We start from the raw sequence: 13,874 nt of genomic DNA on the forward strand, positions 1-13,874 counted from the left end.
TTGCAAATTTCAGCTAAGAGAGGTATATATAACAGTGAACAAAAGAAACAAAGTCTCCTGCCCTTAATGAATTTACCTTCTCACAAGGGAAGACAGATCACTTGGACACAAAAAGATCTGTGTGCGTTCCCTAAATTGCCACAGCATAGCACAAAAACACTCATTCTGCCTTTAAACCTAAGGAAATAGTACTCGTTATCAAACGCTTACATACAATTTCGCAAATTTCTTTTGGGTATAGTCACTTGTTTTTATTGAATGCAAGTGATTTTTCCCCTTTGATCTAAAAATGTTGATTAAAATCCATCCCATTACCCAGTCCAGGGTAGTATAAACATATTAGAAAGATGCTTAGGATAACTGGCACACTCATCTTACTTTACAGATACATAGACTGAAGCTCAGGGACGTTTATGACTTCTTTGAACATACACAGCTGATGTCAGGGATGAGGCAAAAATCTAGCACCTTAAGAAAGTTATTATAAGAATATTGGCAATTATTACAACAGTGTGGGGTAACACAGCTGTGAGTTTGATTTATTTTCAAAATTAAATGTAAAATCATGAATCAAGCAGTGGGAATGGCTTAAAATCTTAAGCTAAGTCATCTAAGTTGAGTGAATTCAGAATTGGGCAAAAATGCTCATGAACTGTGTCATCACATTTTCATAGAGACCATTTCTTGTTCCTCAAAGTATATTATTTATCAGTTTTAGAATGTGATTAAATTATTCTTTCATTGACACTTTAAGGGACACCTAAAAGATATAAAAATAAAAGTCAGGTATCTAAGTGATCCACTTATGCTTGCTCAATAAGCCCCCTCTTCCTGTACCTCCCTAGGCAACAGATCCTGAGCACACATCTCTGTGCAGTGAATCATTGCTTTTTAGATCACATTCTCTGAGCAAGAGCAGAGAAATCGATATCTCTTACAAGATTGTAGACGTGCTGGAAACTGATTAGTCATTAACCTGTTCTCACTCCCCCCACCCCTCCCCCACAGTGCTCATGAAGGGAGTCCCAGGGTCTTAGCGGATTTTGAAGAAAAAGTACCAGTAACAAACTTTGGAATGGCAGCAGGAATTTGTGAAGGGTTTCTTCCAAAACAGACCATTGTCTCATATATTCAGGACCATAAATCCCACTAAATCACCTGAAATCAGATTTTAAAGATGATTCTATGAACTATTTATTACCATTTTGTCACTTGAGAAAAAGTTTATCAAATAAGCCAAGGAAGCAGGATCTTTCAAAGACATGTAGAGATCATGCCTCACTATATGGGAATGAAAACGAATATATTAATGTCACATTCAGCAACTTTCTTGCAGCTCTAAACACTGAGCTGCACAAAAGTTCCTTAGTGAGCTGGAGGAGTTAATGAGACTTCCAGGAGCCATAAGCTGGCTTTGGTTGTATGGTTTCTGTATTCACAGACTCTGGTTCAATAAAAATGTAAATGTTATCTGGGTACACAAAACATATTTCATGCTGATAATGAATCTGTTGACATACTGTTCATACTTTATTATATAAATTTTAGTGATGTATTTGCCAGAGAGAAACGAATACACAGGGAAATACTCTGTGCTCAGCTCTACAATATGCTCCGGGTTGGCACACGTCTGTGTCTGTCCTTGGCACGGTTTGCTCGCCTGCCTTTATTGAATCAATCAGAGCACTATGACATTGGGAGGAGGACAACAGCATCCTTATTGACTGAGCTAATCTAACTAGATTTGGAATAGGGACTAGAAGATGGGTTATTTTGAAAGCAAAAGCCATTGGCTCAACAGCCACGATTATTTACCAGATTTATAATGATTCCGGTGTGTCAGAGTGTATGTGAAAGATGATCAGCTGAGGAGGGGATAGGTGGACGGCAGTCCCCAGGAGCCTGCCTGCTTGTCCTCAAGCGCGCACCCCATAGGCTCTGCATGCAAGCAGAGCTGGAGCACTGTTTAGCGTCACCAACCAGCATGACCAGCTCTCGGATTTCCGGGGCCCAGGGCAAAATGGAAAGGCGTGACTCCCGCCTTCAAAAATCATCAAGAATTTCCAGATGGTGACAGCAGAACCTTAGATCAAGTGTGGGGTCCCCCATGCAACTGCAGGAGTCACACTCCCTCAGGCCTGCCCTGCTGCTGGGTTCTGAGGATGGAGTGCTGCCCCCTAGCGTTCCCCCCCCCAAAATTCTCCTTCCTAATGTTTTTCTTTTTTACACTTCCTCGGGGCCCAGTTAGAGCTTCCACAGTAGTTTCTTTGTGCATTTTGTCACAAATAAATTGATATGGAGTAAAGTTATGGGAGGACTCCTTTACTCTCCACACACTACCCTTGGCGTAGCAGGCTTGTTGGCCAAAAACGGGAAATGAACCGGCCAACGATCTGGGGTCCCTTTGGTGCCAGAGTCTGTACTTCATGCCCCTAGCTTTGTGCTAAAGGGCATTTTTAATTCCACGTCATCCCTCGGTTGTTACTTTGTTTTCTTTTTTCTTTCAAAGTACGAACTGTTGTGAACTTTTAAAAAAGCATACTTGGTGCAGTATATTCGAAAACACCTAGAGAATAGCTGTAATAATTATATCGGTTCACATTTTATTTTTTCTTAAACATAAAGCAATGACTGAGGTCCCAATAAAAATAAGCAGCAAAACTAAAACAAAACAAAACAAGAACTCAGAGAAGGCTGACTAGCCTTGATTTTCATATTCAATTCCTTCCATGATCTTTGTCTATGATGATAAAATTTAAATTGAATGGAGGAGCTGGGGATGAATGTTGATTTTTACTCATGTTTTGTATTGTGTAGCCCTACTTTTCAAAGCACATTGGACATTCCTAGAAGGGTCCCAGGAGGGCCCAGTCCTTTCTGTTTAATTTATTATTTAATTTATTATTTTTATTCCCCTCTCTGGACATCTGGCACATGGTAGGCACAAAAATATTGTGTCTTGAATAAATTAGTGAAAAAAATGTATGATAAAAAAATGTCAGAAGGGTCAAAGTGCAAAATTCCCTCCATTGCAGTCTCTCTGATTATATTTTACCGTTGGATTTAACAAAGTCCCCTAAAAGTCTTATAACTACCCCCTTCACCATATGGAGAATATATACATGGTATAGACACTGGTAGTTAAGAATACCCCACTCCCGGGGCGCCTGGGTGGCTCAGTTGGTTGGGCGACTGCCTTCGGCTCAGGTCATGATCCTGGAGTCCCTGGATCGAGTCCCTGGATCGAGTCCTGCACCGAGCTCCCTGCTCGGCAGGGAGTCTGCTTCTCCCTCTGACCCTCCCCCCTCTCATGTGCTCTCTCTCTCAAATAAATAAATAAAATCTTTAAAAAAAAAAACAAACCCCACTCCCACACTAGAAAGAAAAAGAAAATAATTAAACATTTACTTTTCTCTCACAGTCTCTCAGTTCTTTTTGCCCATAAATCTAAATGACAGATTATTTACTTTTTCTTCTTTCTTGAGTGGGTGAAGGAAGATGTTTATCAAAACAAGGGGTGAAGAAGCAGCAAGAATTGGAGAGAAGATGAATAATTAGTATGTTGCTTCAACACCAAAGCCTGGAAATGCACAACTCTGCCCAACTCGGAAAGACCTTGGGCACAGAGAGAGGAAAAGAGGATCCCCACAACAGAAACTGTCTAGCCTGCCCCTGGACCGCGTGTCCTTAGGAGAGATCAGGGTCTGGCCATTTGTAAGTCCAGTTCATCAATGCAGTCATTGCAACTCGCTCTCAGGACCACCATGAACCTAAAATTGCCGGTCCAAAAGAAAGAACCGAGCCTGGTGGGCGGGTTTGGAGTCGCCCCAAAGGCTGAACTTGGCATTACCTGGGTTGCAGTCTACAGTCAGGGTGGTTTTAGAGGGGAGGGCTGACAGGGCAAGCTGCAGGCGATAGACAACTAACCCGACATAAAATCGAGTTTCATTCTCCCCCTGGGGCGGGAGAGTATCAGCCTGTGATGTAAACAGGAGCATTCAGGGGAGATCTCCATCCATTGTCTCCTTCATCTGTTGCCCTGCCCAGGTCTCAGGCAGGAGGGAAGGCCCGGGACCAGGTGAAGCCTGGTGGGCAAGGACCCCAGGCTCAGGAGCCGGCGTTCGGGACACGCCCCTGAGCCCAGCCTCTCTTCTCCGCCCCACCCCCGCCCCCCTACCCCCAGCCCAGCCCAGCCCTCCCGCCGCGGGTAGAGAGCTGAGCCTTTCGCTGGCCCCCGGGGCAGAGCCCGCATTAACTGCTGCTAAAAACACCCCCCTCCCCCGGAAGGCTCTTGGTCCCCTCTTCCAGCAAGGTCTGGGTACTGCGGTCACGGGTGCCAGCTCGCACGCCCCGGCTGGCGCAGGGCCAGGGCAGCCCTGGCGGGCAGCGGGGCAGTTAGGGAAGGTTTCCGAGGTTAGGCGGTGCCAGGTGTGGTCTACTGGAGGGGACCACGAGTGCTTAGGAAGGAGCCCCTGGGTTGTTTGCTGGCGGCGTGAGAGAGGAGGGTCGCCGTGCCTCCGATTCCCTAGGCTTTGGGAGGAGGTGGGATTTGCGGGTCTTTGCGCCGGACCACGCTAGAATAGAAGAAACCTCCAGAAGAGCTGGCTCCTTTGGGGAGAGCCGATGAGCTCCTCTATCCTTCAGGGCGAGGGCCAGAGGTCGTGACTCTCAGGCGTGTGGGGAGGGGACACCGTCCTTGCCCGCGTCTGCCCCCACGTGGCTCCAGCGCGGTCTCTGGCGCCTCCCAAGGTGGCTATCCCCAAGGAGGGGACGATCTCCGAGCGGACCCCGCCCGTGCCAGCACCCAGCAATCCGGGCGCGCCCTCGCCGCCGTCCCCGCCAGGCCCGTGCGGGCCAGAGGGCGCCCCCTGAACCTCCGATAAACAACACCTTGGCCCACTGGGCACCCCCAAAGTGTGACAAGCTGACCGAGTAGGGTGCAAGTGAGGCTGCCTGCCCAAGGACGTGGCGGGGTACAGCACTCAGGCATACCCGCCTCGCGCCTCCATTGCGCATTTGGGGCAGTTCTCCGCTAAGGGGACTCCTCGCGCCCCAGCGCCTCTCCGCCCCCCGCTGGGAAGTCCCCTGCCCTCAGTGGGAGTGGGGAGGAGCGTGGGCACCCCACCCTCCCTGCGCTGAGGGCAGGAGGGTGGGAAACCCCTACCAGCTAAGGGGGGAGGGGAAGAGAACCCCTCCTTGGCGCTCCCAGTTGGTGAAAAGGAGGAAGTTCCTGCAGTCCTCTGGGTAGGGGGCAGTAAAGGGTGGGAGGTCTCCTCCTGCCGCGCGCTGAGCTAGTGCAGAGGAGTGCGGTAGCACCCCCTCCCGCAGCCCCTGGGAGGCCGGGGGCCCCCCCTCCCGCTGCGCTCCGAGCTCGTGGAGAGGAGGTTAGGCGCCCCCGCAGCCTCGGAGCGAGGTGGGACATGTGTGTGTTTCGGGAGGGCAGGCAGCGGGAACCCCAGGCCGTGCTCCGCTAGTGGAGAGGAGGTGGGCCACGCAGAGGCTGAGTGTGGGAGGGCGGAAGGAAGGGACGTCCCGGCTGGGGCGCGGCTGGCGCCCCCCCCCGGCACTCCTCCCCTCCCCGGCCGCGGGCCGCCCCCAGCGCGTGGCCCGGCCGTCGGGGGGCGGCGGCGGTGGGCGGAGGCCCGGCTGCGCGCCGCGCCGTGGGGGGAGAGGCGGGCCGAGGGCCCCGGTCGCACCCGCCCCCTCCCGCGCGGTGGCGGCAGCGGCGCCGCCGGGAGCTGCCCCTGAGGCCGCCGCCCGGCCCCCACCCGCGCGTCAGCGCGCCCAGCCCGGGGCGCCGAGCTCCGCCCGCGCCGGAGGCCCCTGCGCGCAGCTCCGAGCGCGGCAGCCCGGCCGGCCGAGGCGGCGCGGGGGTGGGACGCGGGCGGCGCAGCCCCGCGAGCCGGCCCGATGTGGCGGGAGGCGATGCGGCGCCGCCGCTACCTGCGGGACCGCGCCGAGGCGGCGGCGGCGGGCGGCGGCGACGGGCTGCAGCGGTCCCGGGACTGGCTGTACGAGTCCTACTACTGCATGAGCCAGCAGCACCCGCTCATCGTCTTCCTGCTGCTCATCGTCATGGGCGCCTGCCTCGCCCTGCTCGCCGTCTTCTTCGCGCTCCGGCTGGTGAGTGGCCTCCCCGCGGGATCTGCCCCGCGCTGTCCCGGTCCCGAGACGACAGGGACCCAGCCTGGCGAGCCGCGTCCCGCCGGGGGCGGCCCCTCGGCCCGCAGCTCCCGGCCTCTCCTGCCCGCCCGCGGCCGGCCCGGCTCGCAAGGGCTGCGGGCGAGAGAAAAGTTTCCCTGGCAGGTTCTGCCCAAAATAAAGTTGCCGGGGTGTTCCCCAGGTGGACGGACAGGGCGTGTGCCTTCCCCGGCTCCGCGCATCCGCTGGCCGAGCCCGCTGCGCCTTCCTCCCCGCGCCGCTGCCCGCAACATCTGCTCCAGGAGCGACCGGCGGGCTGCTGCTCGAGGCCACTGCATGGCCCCGCAGCAGGCGCTTTGGTTTGGATTGCTCCTTAACTCTCCAAAGCCTGCCTTGGGAAAGTGGTTAATGGCGAGGGCAGTGAAAAAAAGGATATTATTGTACATTTTGCCTTGCAGTCTGTGTGTGTTCAGTGCCATAGACAGAAAGAGACGGGGTGTTGACCTGTTGTGAGTCCTCATGCTCTGAGCCTAAGTAGCAAGCGCTGATGGACCCCCGATTTCCTGTTTCTAGAGAGGTAGTTAATCGTGTTTACTGTTTTGTGCAGGTTATTAAAGTGTCTTTCATCACTGGGAGCATAATGCAACTCAACAGCTGATGCCAGTTTTGCCAGTTTATATTTTTCAAGCAGGAATCCTTGGCTCGCTCCCTTGAGCAGTGAGGGAAAAATCTGTAGATGGCGGTAAACTTCCTGTTACCGATCATTCTGGTTGTGTGGCTCAAACTTTTGCACTGCCTCTGATGATTATGTATGTGCACATTGTGCCAGGCATCGATTATCCAGGGAGATATTTTTGGTCAGCGGTTGATCTGGGGATGTCTCTACTGAATGATATATTTTCTAGCTCAGAGTATAAGCATGCACCTATATTCGTGTCCACCAAGCTAAGAAATGGTAGTTTGGTTATATTTCACCAAGTGTGAAAAATAGCTGTCCTTCGTGTTTGGCAGTTTGTTTCTGATATCCTGAGCCAGATGGTACTCAATTATTATGCATGGGAAAACTTGTTATCATCATAGGGTTCTTTAAAAAGTAAAGTTCTCCCCCCCCCCCCACTACTAAAGAAGTGCTGTCTTCTGGTGGAATTCGGTGAGAATAAAAAGTAGAATGTAGGAGATAATGATGCCACAGATCGAGAACTGGTTCTTAACAGAGTAACACATAAAGTCGTGAGCACCTTTTGATCCTGTATTCTGGGTGTGAGTTCAAGGCAGTCCTCACACCCTTGTAATCAGCCTCGAATGCTCCCTGGAATGCCATCTTGATCTCTCTTCACCACTTTTAAGGCTGGAAGCTGGGTCTCTAAAAAGCGTCTCCTTTTCATTTCTGTACTTGCAGGGAAGAAAACATGTCAGTTCCCCTGGAGATCTGTTCTGCCAGGACATTGCTGCTTGTGATTCTGTTGAATCTGTAATTCAAACCCTTCTGGCTTGTTCTCTTCCAAATGGAAAAGGAGGAGCAGGTGATGGCCTATTTATAGCACCATTAATATATTTAAAGACAAGGGCGAAGTTCACATCTCCAACACACACTACTTTTTTTCTATGGTATAGATCTCTAATTTCTTAAACCGTATTGATGTCGATGTTCTTGAAGAGATCTGAGATTCCTTGTAGTCCAGCTAAGAGCACCCTTCTCTGAGTTGTTTCGAGCTTTGGATTTGTCTTCCTTTATACAATTCCTTTATGTTCCATTTCACGTGGTGCACGTGCTGAGTGGTATCCTTTTAAAAGTTTATCCAGGCATCTTTAATTTTCCTTGAGAAATCAACCTTTCTACACTTTCCTGGCATTCAGCTGAATTGTTTTAAGTACATTTACCATGGCATGGCTGTAGCCCAGGATGATGTCCAGAGGCAACAGAATGGACTATTCTTTGCTAATACTGGTCCACAGACTGACTGCTATGTCAATCTTTTGAGGTGAGGAGCTATGCAGAAATGTTCTAGAATCAGGGAGTATGACTGGGGCTGGTAGAGAGGCTCCCTTCGGGTGGGGACTGGGGCTGCAGGGCCAAGTGGGAGGTGGGAAACCCCTGGAAACAATGGGCATAATTATCTTTGGATACCGGACTTTGGGAAGGACTGGGACAGTTCTGAGCTCTGGACAGCTTGTTTCTCTTTTGCTTTTAGTAATATCATAAATAGCAGTTCCACTTTCCAAAAAATTCTCTCCGTTCACACAGTCAAAGATGGAGCATTGAAAGATGGGATGGTGTTCAGGTAGAGCTGTGTTCACACCAAGTGGGGTGAGTTCATGTCTCAGACTGACCAGGGCTCAGCTACCTTGGGAAGATGGAAATAGTCGCTTGGGGCTGGGCCAGGGTTCCACCTTCGAGCGCTTTACAAGAATAGCTGGGCTCTGATGTAATTCAGGAGCTCGGCAGATCTATTTTTGCTGCCTGAAATCTTGGACAGATTTCTTCTTTCCCATGAATCTGCCTGATTTTGGTTTCTATTAGACTTCCATCAGTTCTTGTAGTAGAAAAAGTCTGGCAATCTTCTTAACGCCCATCCATCCTCTCCTAGAACATTTGGATCACAAAATGATCTCGGCATCGTCCAAGTACATAGTGATGTTTTGCTGTATGTAATTGCCTTTGTATGAAGTGATTTGATATAGCTGTTCAAAAAGAAAGCAGTAAGTTTTGTCTTGACTTAGTGTCTCCCTAATTGACATTATTCACAAACCGATTTCCCTTAATTTCTACTTAGGATCAGTCCATGAATCTGTAGCAGTTGATCTTGAAGTTAAAGTAGTTCTTGAAGTATTTTTATTATACTGTCAAAATAAATTCTGAATTGAAACTTCATCTCACTTAATTATTTTTCTACATAAAAAGCTATTAAGTAGGTTTTTTTTTGTTTTTGTTTTTTTAAGCTATTCAATAGCTTTAACTCCATATTTGTTAGGAATTATCTGGACATGAAATAAATAGGACACCTGATAGGATGTCTTGAATTTTAACTTTTTTTTTTTAAGATTTTATTTATTTATTTGACAGAGAGAGGGAGAGAGACAGCGAGAGAGGGAATAGAAGCAGGGGGAGTGGGAGAGGGAGAAGCAGGCTCCCTGCCGAGCAAGGAGCCTGATGTGGGGGTCGGTCCCAGGACCCTGGGATCATGACCTGAGCTGAAGGTAGACGCTTAACGACTGAGCCACCCAGGCACCCCGAATTTTAACATTTTGATTAATAATATGAAAAATATTTTCTGTTGCTTTTCATGGACATTTTAATGATAGTACAGGGCATGATTGGCAAAAAAAACTTGACACCTGGCATCAGAAAACTTGGAACTAATGAGACCAGACTTTAAGTTCTAAGTCTTATGAGGTCACTTCACTTTTCAGGGCTGGTTCTCATTACTAAGTGCATGGAAACTGTCTATTAGCATTAAATCCTGTCTCGTTTATTATGTCCCAAATCAGCATGCTTTTCTCAAAATTGGCCTGCCATTGTTAGGAAAGTTGACATAAATTTTTCACTTTGTCAAAATACCAGCCGGCTCCATCCAGATTTGTTTTAGCTAAAATTTATGATAAGAAATAGTTAATATTTCAACCGGAATGGAAAACTTTTGCTCCCATAAATTTTAAATAGTCAGATATTGCAATAAAATAGATTTTTTGTTTGAGTTTGATATTGAAATCCATATAAGCATATGTACTTTGATTAAATATGTAACATGCATGATTTTGACTAAGAATATGATCTCCTTTCTTGCTTTTACATGACTTGGTGAGGGAGTCTTTCAAACAATAACCGTAAGTGCTTGTCATTCCAAATCAATTTTCCAGCATTGGGTATTTTTTTCTAGGGGCAGATATATCAGTGATTCTTTTAGCTATACATGGAAAAAGAATTTTAATCCTTCCAAACCCAGTCATTTTACAGGGAAATTGGCTTTATTATTCCAGACAATATTTCAGTGACCCCAGTGGGTGGAAAGATATCAATAGGGAGAAACTCAATCCTTCACCCTTTTCTTGGCGGGTGAAGGCTGGAGAAGGCAGCTAAATACGTCTGGCATCTCCTCCAAGGAGCAGGAAATTCTGTGCATACTTCTCCAGTCTCATAATTCTGGGGGTGCATGGGAAGTAGTGCATGTTAATAGGAATTGGAGTAGAGGTAGCTAAAGATACACCTTCCTGCAGATTTCTGTGCATACAGGAAAATCTTACATGGCAGGTGTTTGTAATTGCAACCAGTAATTCACAAGTCATTTTAGTTATAATTTAACTGTGGTATAAACAAAAGATAAAGAAAAAACTGTAATTTTCTGCAGAAAAGGTGGTTGCCATTTAGAGGGCTAACAAGGCTTTGGAAGCATCCTTGGGATATTAAAATGCATAATGAAATATCTGCACAGTACCTACTCTTCTCCCTTTAAAAAAGGCAGAGAGGGTAATGGTTAAGAGTGTCTCTCTCCATTGACCCTTTGGCTTTGTCCCTTTCCATCTCTGTGATCTTCGGCGAATTGTTGAACGCTCTGTGCCTCAGTTTCCTTGTTTGTAAAATAGAATGGTACCTGCCTTCTTAGGCCATGGTCCGGATTAGTCCGTGTGAAGCAGTTAGAGTTACGCCTGGCACGGAACATACCCCCAGGAGCTACTGGGTCTTTTGTTGTTGCATTTTTATTGTTGCTATGAAGGAATATGTCACACAGCGTTAAAGCTGAGACGGAACTCATTCTAGATGAGGACACTGAGACCCAGAGAGGTGAGCTCATTTCTTCAGGGTCTCCCAGGTGCATTGCTGGGGCTGGATGCAGGGTGCTTGGCTTTTCCTTGGGAGCTTTCTTGGAGACCGATGCAGATCTAGAATTCCTAGCTCCAGTCCTGGCACAATAGCAGTTTCCCTGTTGAGATTTCAGCCTGATGTGAATGTCCTCAGCCGTCATTCTGTGTGATGGAGTTATACTTCACTGCTTTTCTCTTTTAATGTTTAAACAAATCTTGGTGGAGATGCTTCCTGACGATGAGCTCAGGGAGGTGGGCGTCATTTATTTTCATTAGCTGAATATTCCCAGTGTCTTTCCCATTAAGCAGAAGATACATCTGTGGCTGTGCTTTTGTTGTCTGAGAAGTCACTGGCATAAATACTGTGGCATGTAAATCATTCCGATTGATTGATGTGTGAAATTTCCAGATTCTTACCGATATTTTTAAATCATTCTATTTAAGAGGTAATAATACTATTAGCACCACTATGTTATCACTCTGTTAAAGGTGTTTGTTGGCGATATTAATCACTTTGATATGTTTGATCAGTAATGGCTAGGGGTGGAGTCTACACTGGGTGTCTGTGAATAATCCGCTCGTCCACTAGTCCTTTCTGTGACTTGATATTGGCATTGGGCACCGTTCATTGGACTTCACTCATTCTCCTTCACTGCTATTTACTGAGTGCCTCCTGGGACCAGCTCTGGGATTGGCGTCCCCCCTCCCCCCCGGTGGAGCTCCAGCAGAAAGTGGCTCATCTCTGATGCACTGATGTCATCCTTCAACTCCTGCTGCCCTCCCTAGGGTGACCTGTAAGCCTGGACCCCAGGGGCTGAGAGCAGCCGCATCTGGCCCCCTCCAGCTCCGCAGTGTCCCTGAGTGGCTGCCCTCCCCCGGAAGCCTCTTCCTCTCTGAACTGCTTATTCAGCTTCTCTGTCTTGAGCTTCAACAGTCTGTCCTTTGCTGCGTGTTCCCATCCGTGTGGGTTTCTCCCTCTGATGCCTGCAAAGCGCTTGAGCTCTGTATCATTTCACCACTGCTTTACTGTCTGACGTCCAGAATAGTTTTGTGAGCTTGCCTTGTCTCCTCAACTAATGATTAGTTCTTTCTGGGCAGAAGCCGAGAGTTCCCCGTACTTACCAGGACACTAGCCCTAGCGGAGGCGCCTCGTGAGCGAATGTAAAATTTATGGTAGAGGTCCGGTTTCCTTTGTGGCTGGTATTTCCATTGCGTAGCCTACCAGTTCACAGCGTGGAACTTTGCTGATAGGCCTGGATCGGGGTTAGCTTTGGCACTTAGCGTGTGTTCTGGCAAATTCATTTATCTGCCATAGGCTCAGATGCTTTGTCTGTGAAATAGCACAAGTAGCCCAGCCAGGCTCGGGGAGCTCCGTGGGGCGTTAAGAAGGTTTGATCATATGAACATTTAGCGCAGTGCCTGGTGCAGATTGCACCCAAAACAAACGTAGGTCACTGTTACTGGTATCTTTGTACCACAGAGGGTTTTCCTTGTCAGGGTCTCCTGTAGATGTATTTCTGGCTGAAAACCACACGAGTACTAAGATTTTTAAATCTGGGTATGAAAGAGCAGGGGATGTGTTTCTGTTTATCTGATAAATGTTGTGCATAAACTTCGAGTTACTAAACACAGATGGAGAAGCATAGATTAATTAAATGTCACATTTTGACATAAGTTTTTTTATTTTCTAGCACTAAAATTCATGCCACATTGACATATTGCCCTCCATATTTCTCAATTTTGTTAGCTTTCGATAATGGTACATAAAATTACCAAGAGTAATTAGATATTTACGATGTGATTTCTTGGTTTTAAACCAGAAAATTGACACACCCCTAGAAAATTCTGGTTTGCAACCACCAGGTGCATTTAGGAGGAGAGAAAAGGATTGTTGGGCTAGCTCAGGTGTTTCCTATTTTGACCAAATTGAGGCGTGGCCAATGTTGCTTCTCTGCCCTCTTTGTATAAGGATACAATTAAAAAAAAAAAAAAAAATCACAGGGAAGGGAAAAAGGAGAAGTTCTAAAGAAAACTTCATGAGTCCAGCCGTTGCTGGCCATGTTGTAAATAATTTTTTTTTGTTCTTGCTTTTCCTTGGGCTCACGATTCTGACCCCAGAAGCCATACTCAGGTGAGAGAGTGACGGAAGCAGTAATGGGAACTCATCATTGTGAGTTACTGCCAACTAGTTTTCTGACTTTGCCCAGGTTTCTAGAACAATGGTGCCAAGATATAATAAGAATATGGACCTGGGTCGAGGCTCTTAGGGATACATGGGGCCCTTTGTATCTTAGAATCGAACCAAATCACTTCTAAGAAACTTGGTGCTAGAAATGGGAATTGTCAATTATTAACACAATTAAAATACATTGGATGAATAATTTATTGTATTTGAAACATACAGACATAAAGTACAATCGCTTGTTTTTGGAACACTGAAATTCCTGAGATTTCTCAAGATGGTTATTGCCAGAGAAAATCCTGTGAATAGATCAAGTCTCTAAGGTCACCACTTACAGGAGGTTCCTGGTGGAGAAGATTGTGGGTCGGTACTTTTGGAACGGGGCCTTGACTGCAAGGTCTTGAAATTAGAGCTTCTACCCATTCCACTAATGTCCTTTACTGCCCCTCAGACGTGATGTTAGGACGTTACAGCTACAACAAACCAGAGCTCAAAGGCTCTGGCTCTTATTTCTACGTTCCCACCCCCAAGACCCAATTATTGTGTGTGTGTTTTAAATGTCTGTATTATTATTTTTTAAAACTATATAAAAAATAAAGGGCAAAGTAAGATTTCAAGCTACTAGTGATCTGCGGACATCATAAAGGAAACAACATTCTAGACTAGTTCACTACTAGGATCAGTAATGATGTTAAACATTCAGAGAATAAAGGAATCAGGTGAATACAAATGAAAGAGGTAAGAGTCTCAG

At 47.2% G+C, this 13,874-nt stretch overlaps 1 protein-coding gene across 2 annotated transcripts in view; it reads left to right on the plus strand.

Moving 5' to 3' along the window:
* Positions 1-5,777: 5,777 nt before the first annotated feature.
* Positions 5,778-13,874, plus strand: part of ADCY2 (adenylate cyclase 2) — a 397,031-nt gene continuing 388,934 nt past the window's right edge. The window contains exon 1 of one of the 2 annotated variants that reach the window (XM_078066548.1): positions 5,778-6,123. In XM_078066548.1, coding sequence (XP_077922674.1) covers positions 5,911-6,123 — 213 coding nt within the window. In that variant the 5' untranslated portion in view covers positions 5,778-5,910. The remainder of the gene's footprint in view (positions 6,124-13,874) is intronic. The other variant, XM_036104287.2, reaches the window with a different exon arrangement.

This window comes from Halichoerus grypus, chromosome 2 (genome assembly GCF_964656455.1).
Source record: "Halichoerus grypus chromosome 2, mHalGry1.hap1.1, whole genome shotgun sequence".
NCBI classification, from domain to species: Eukaryota; Metazoa; Chordata; class Mammalia; order Carnivora; family Phocidae; genus Halichoerus; species Halichoerus grypus.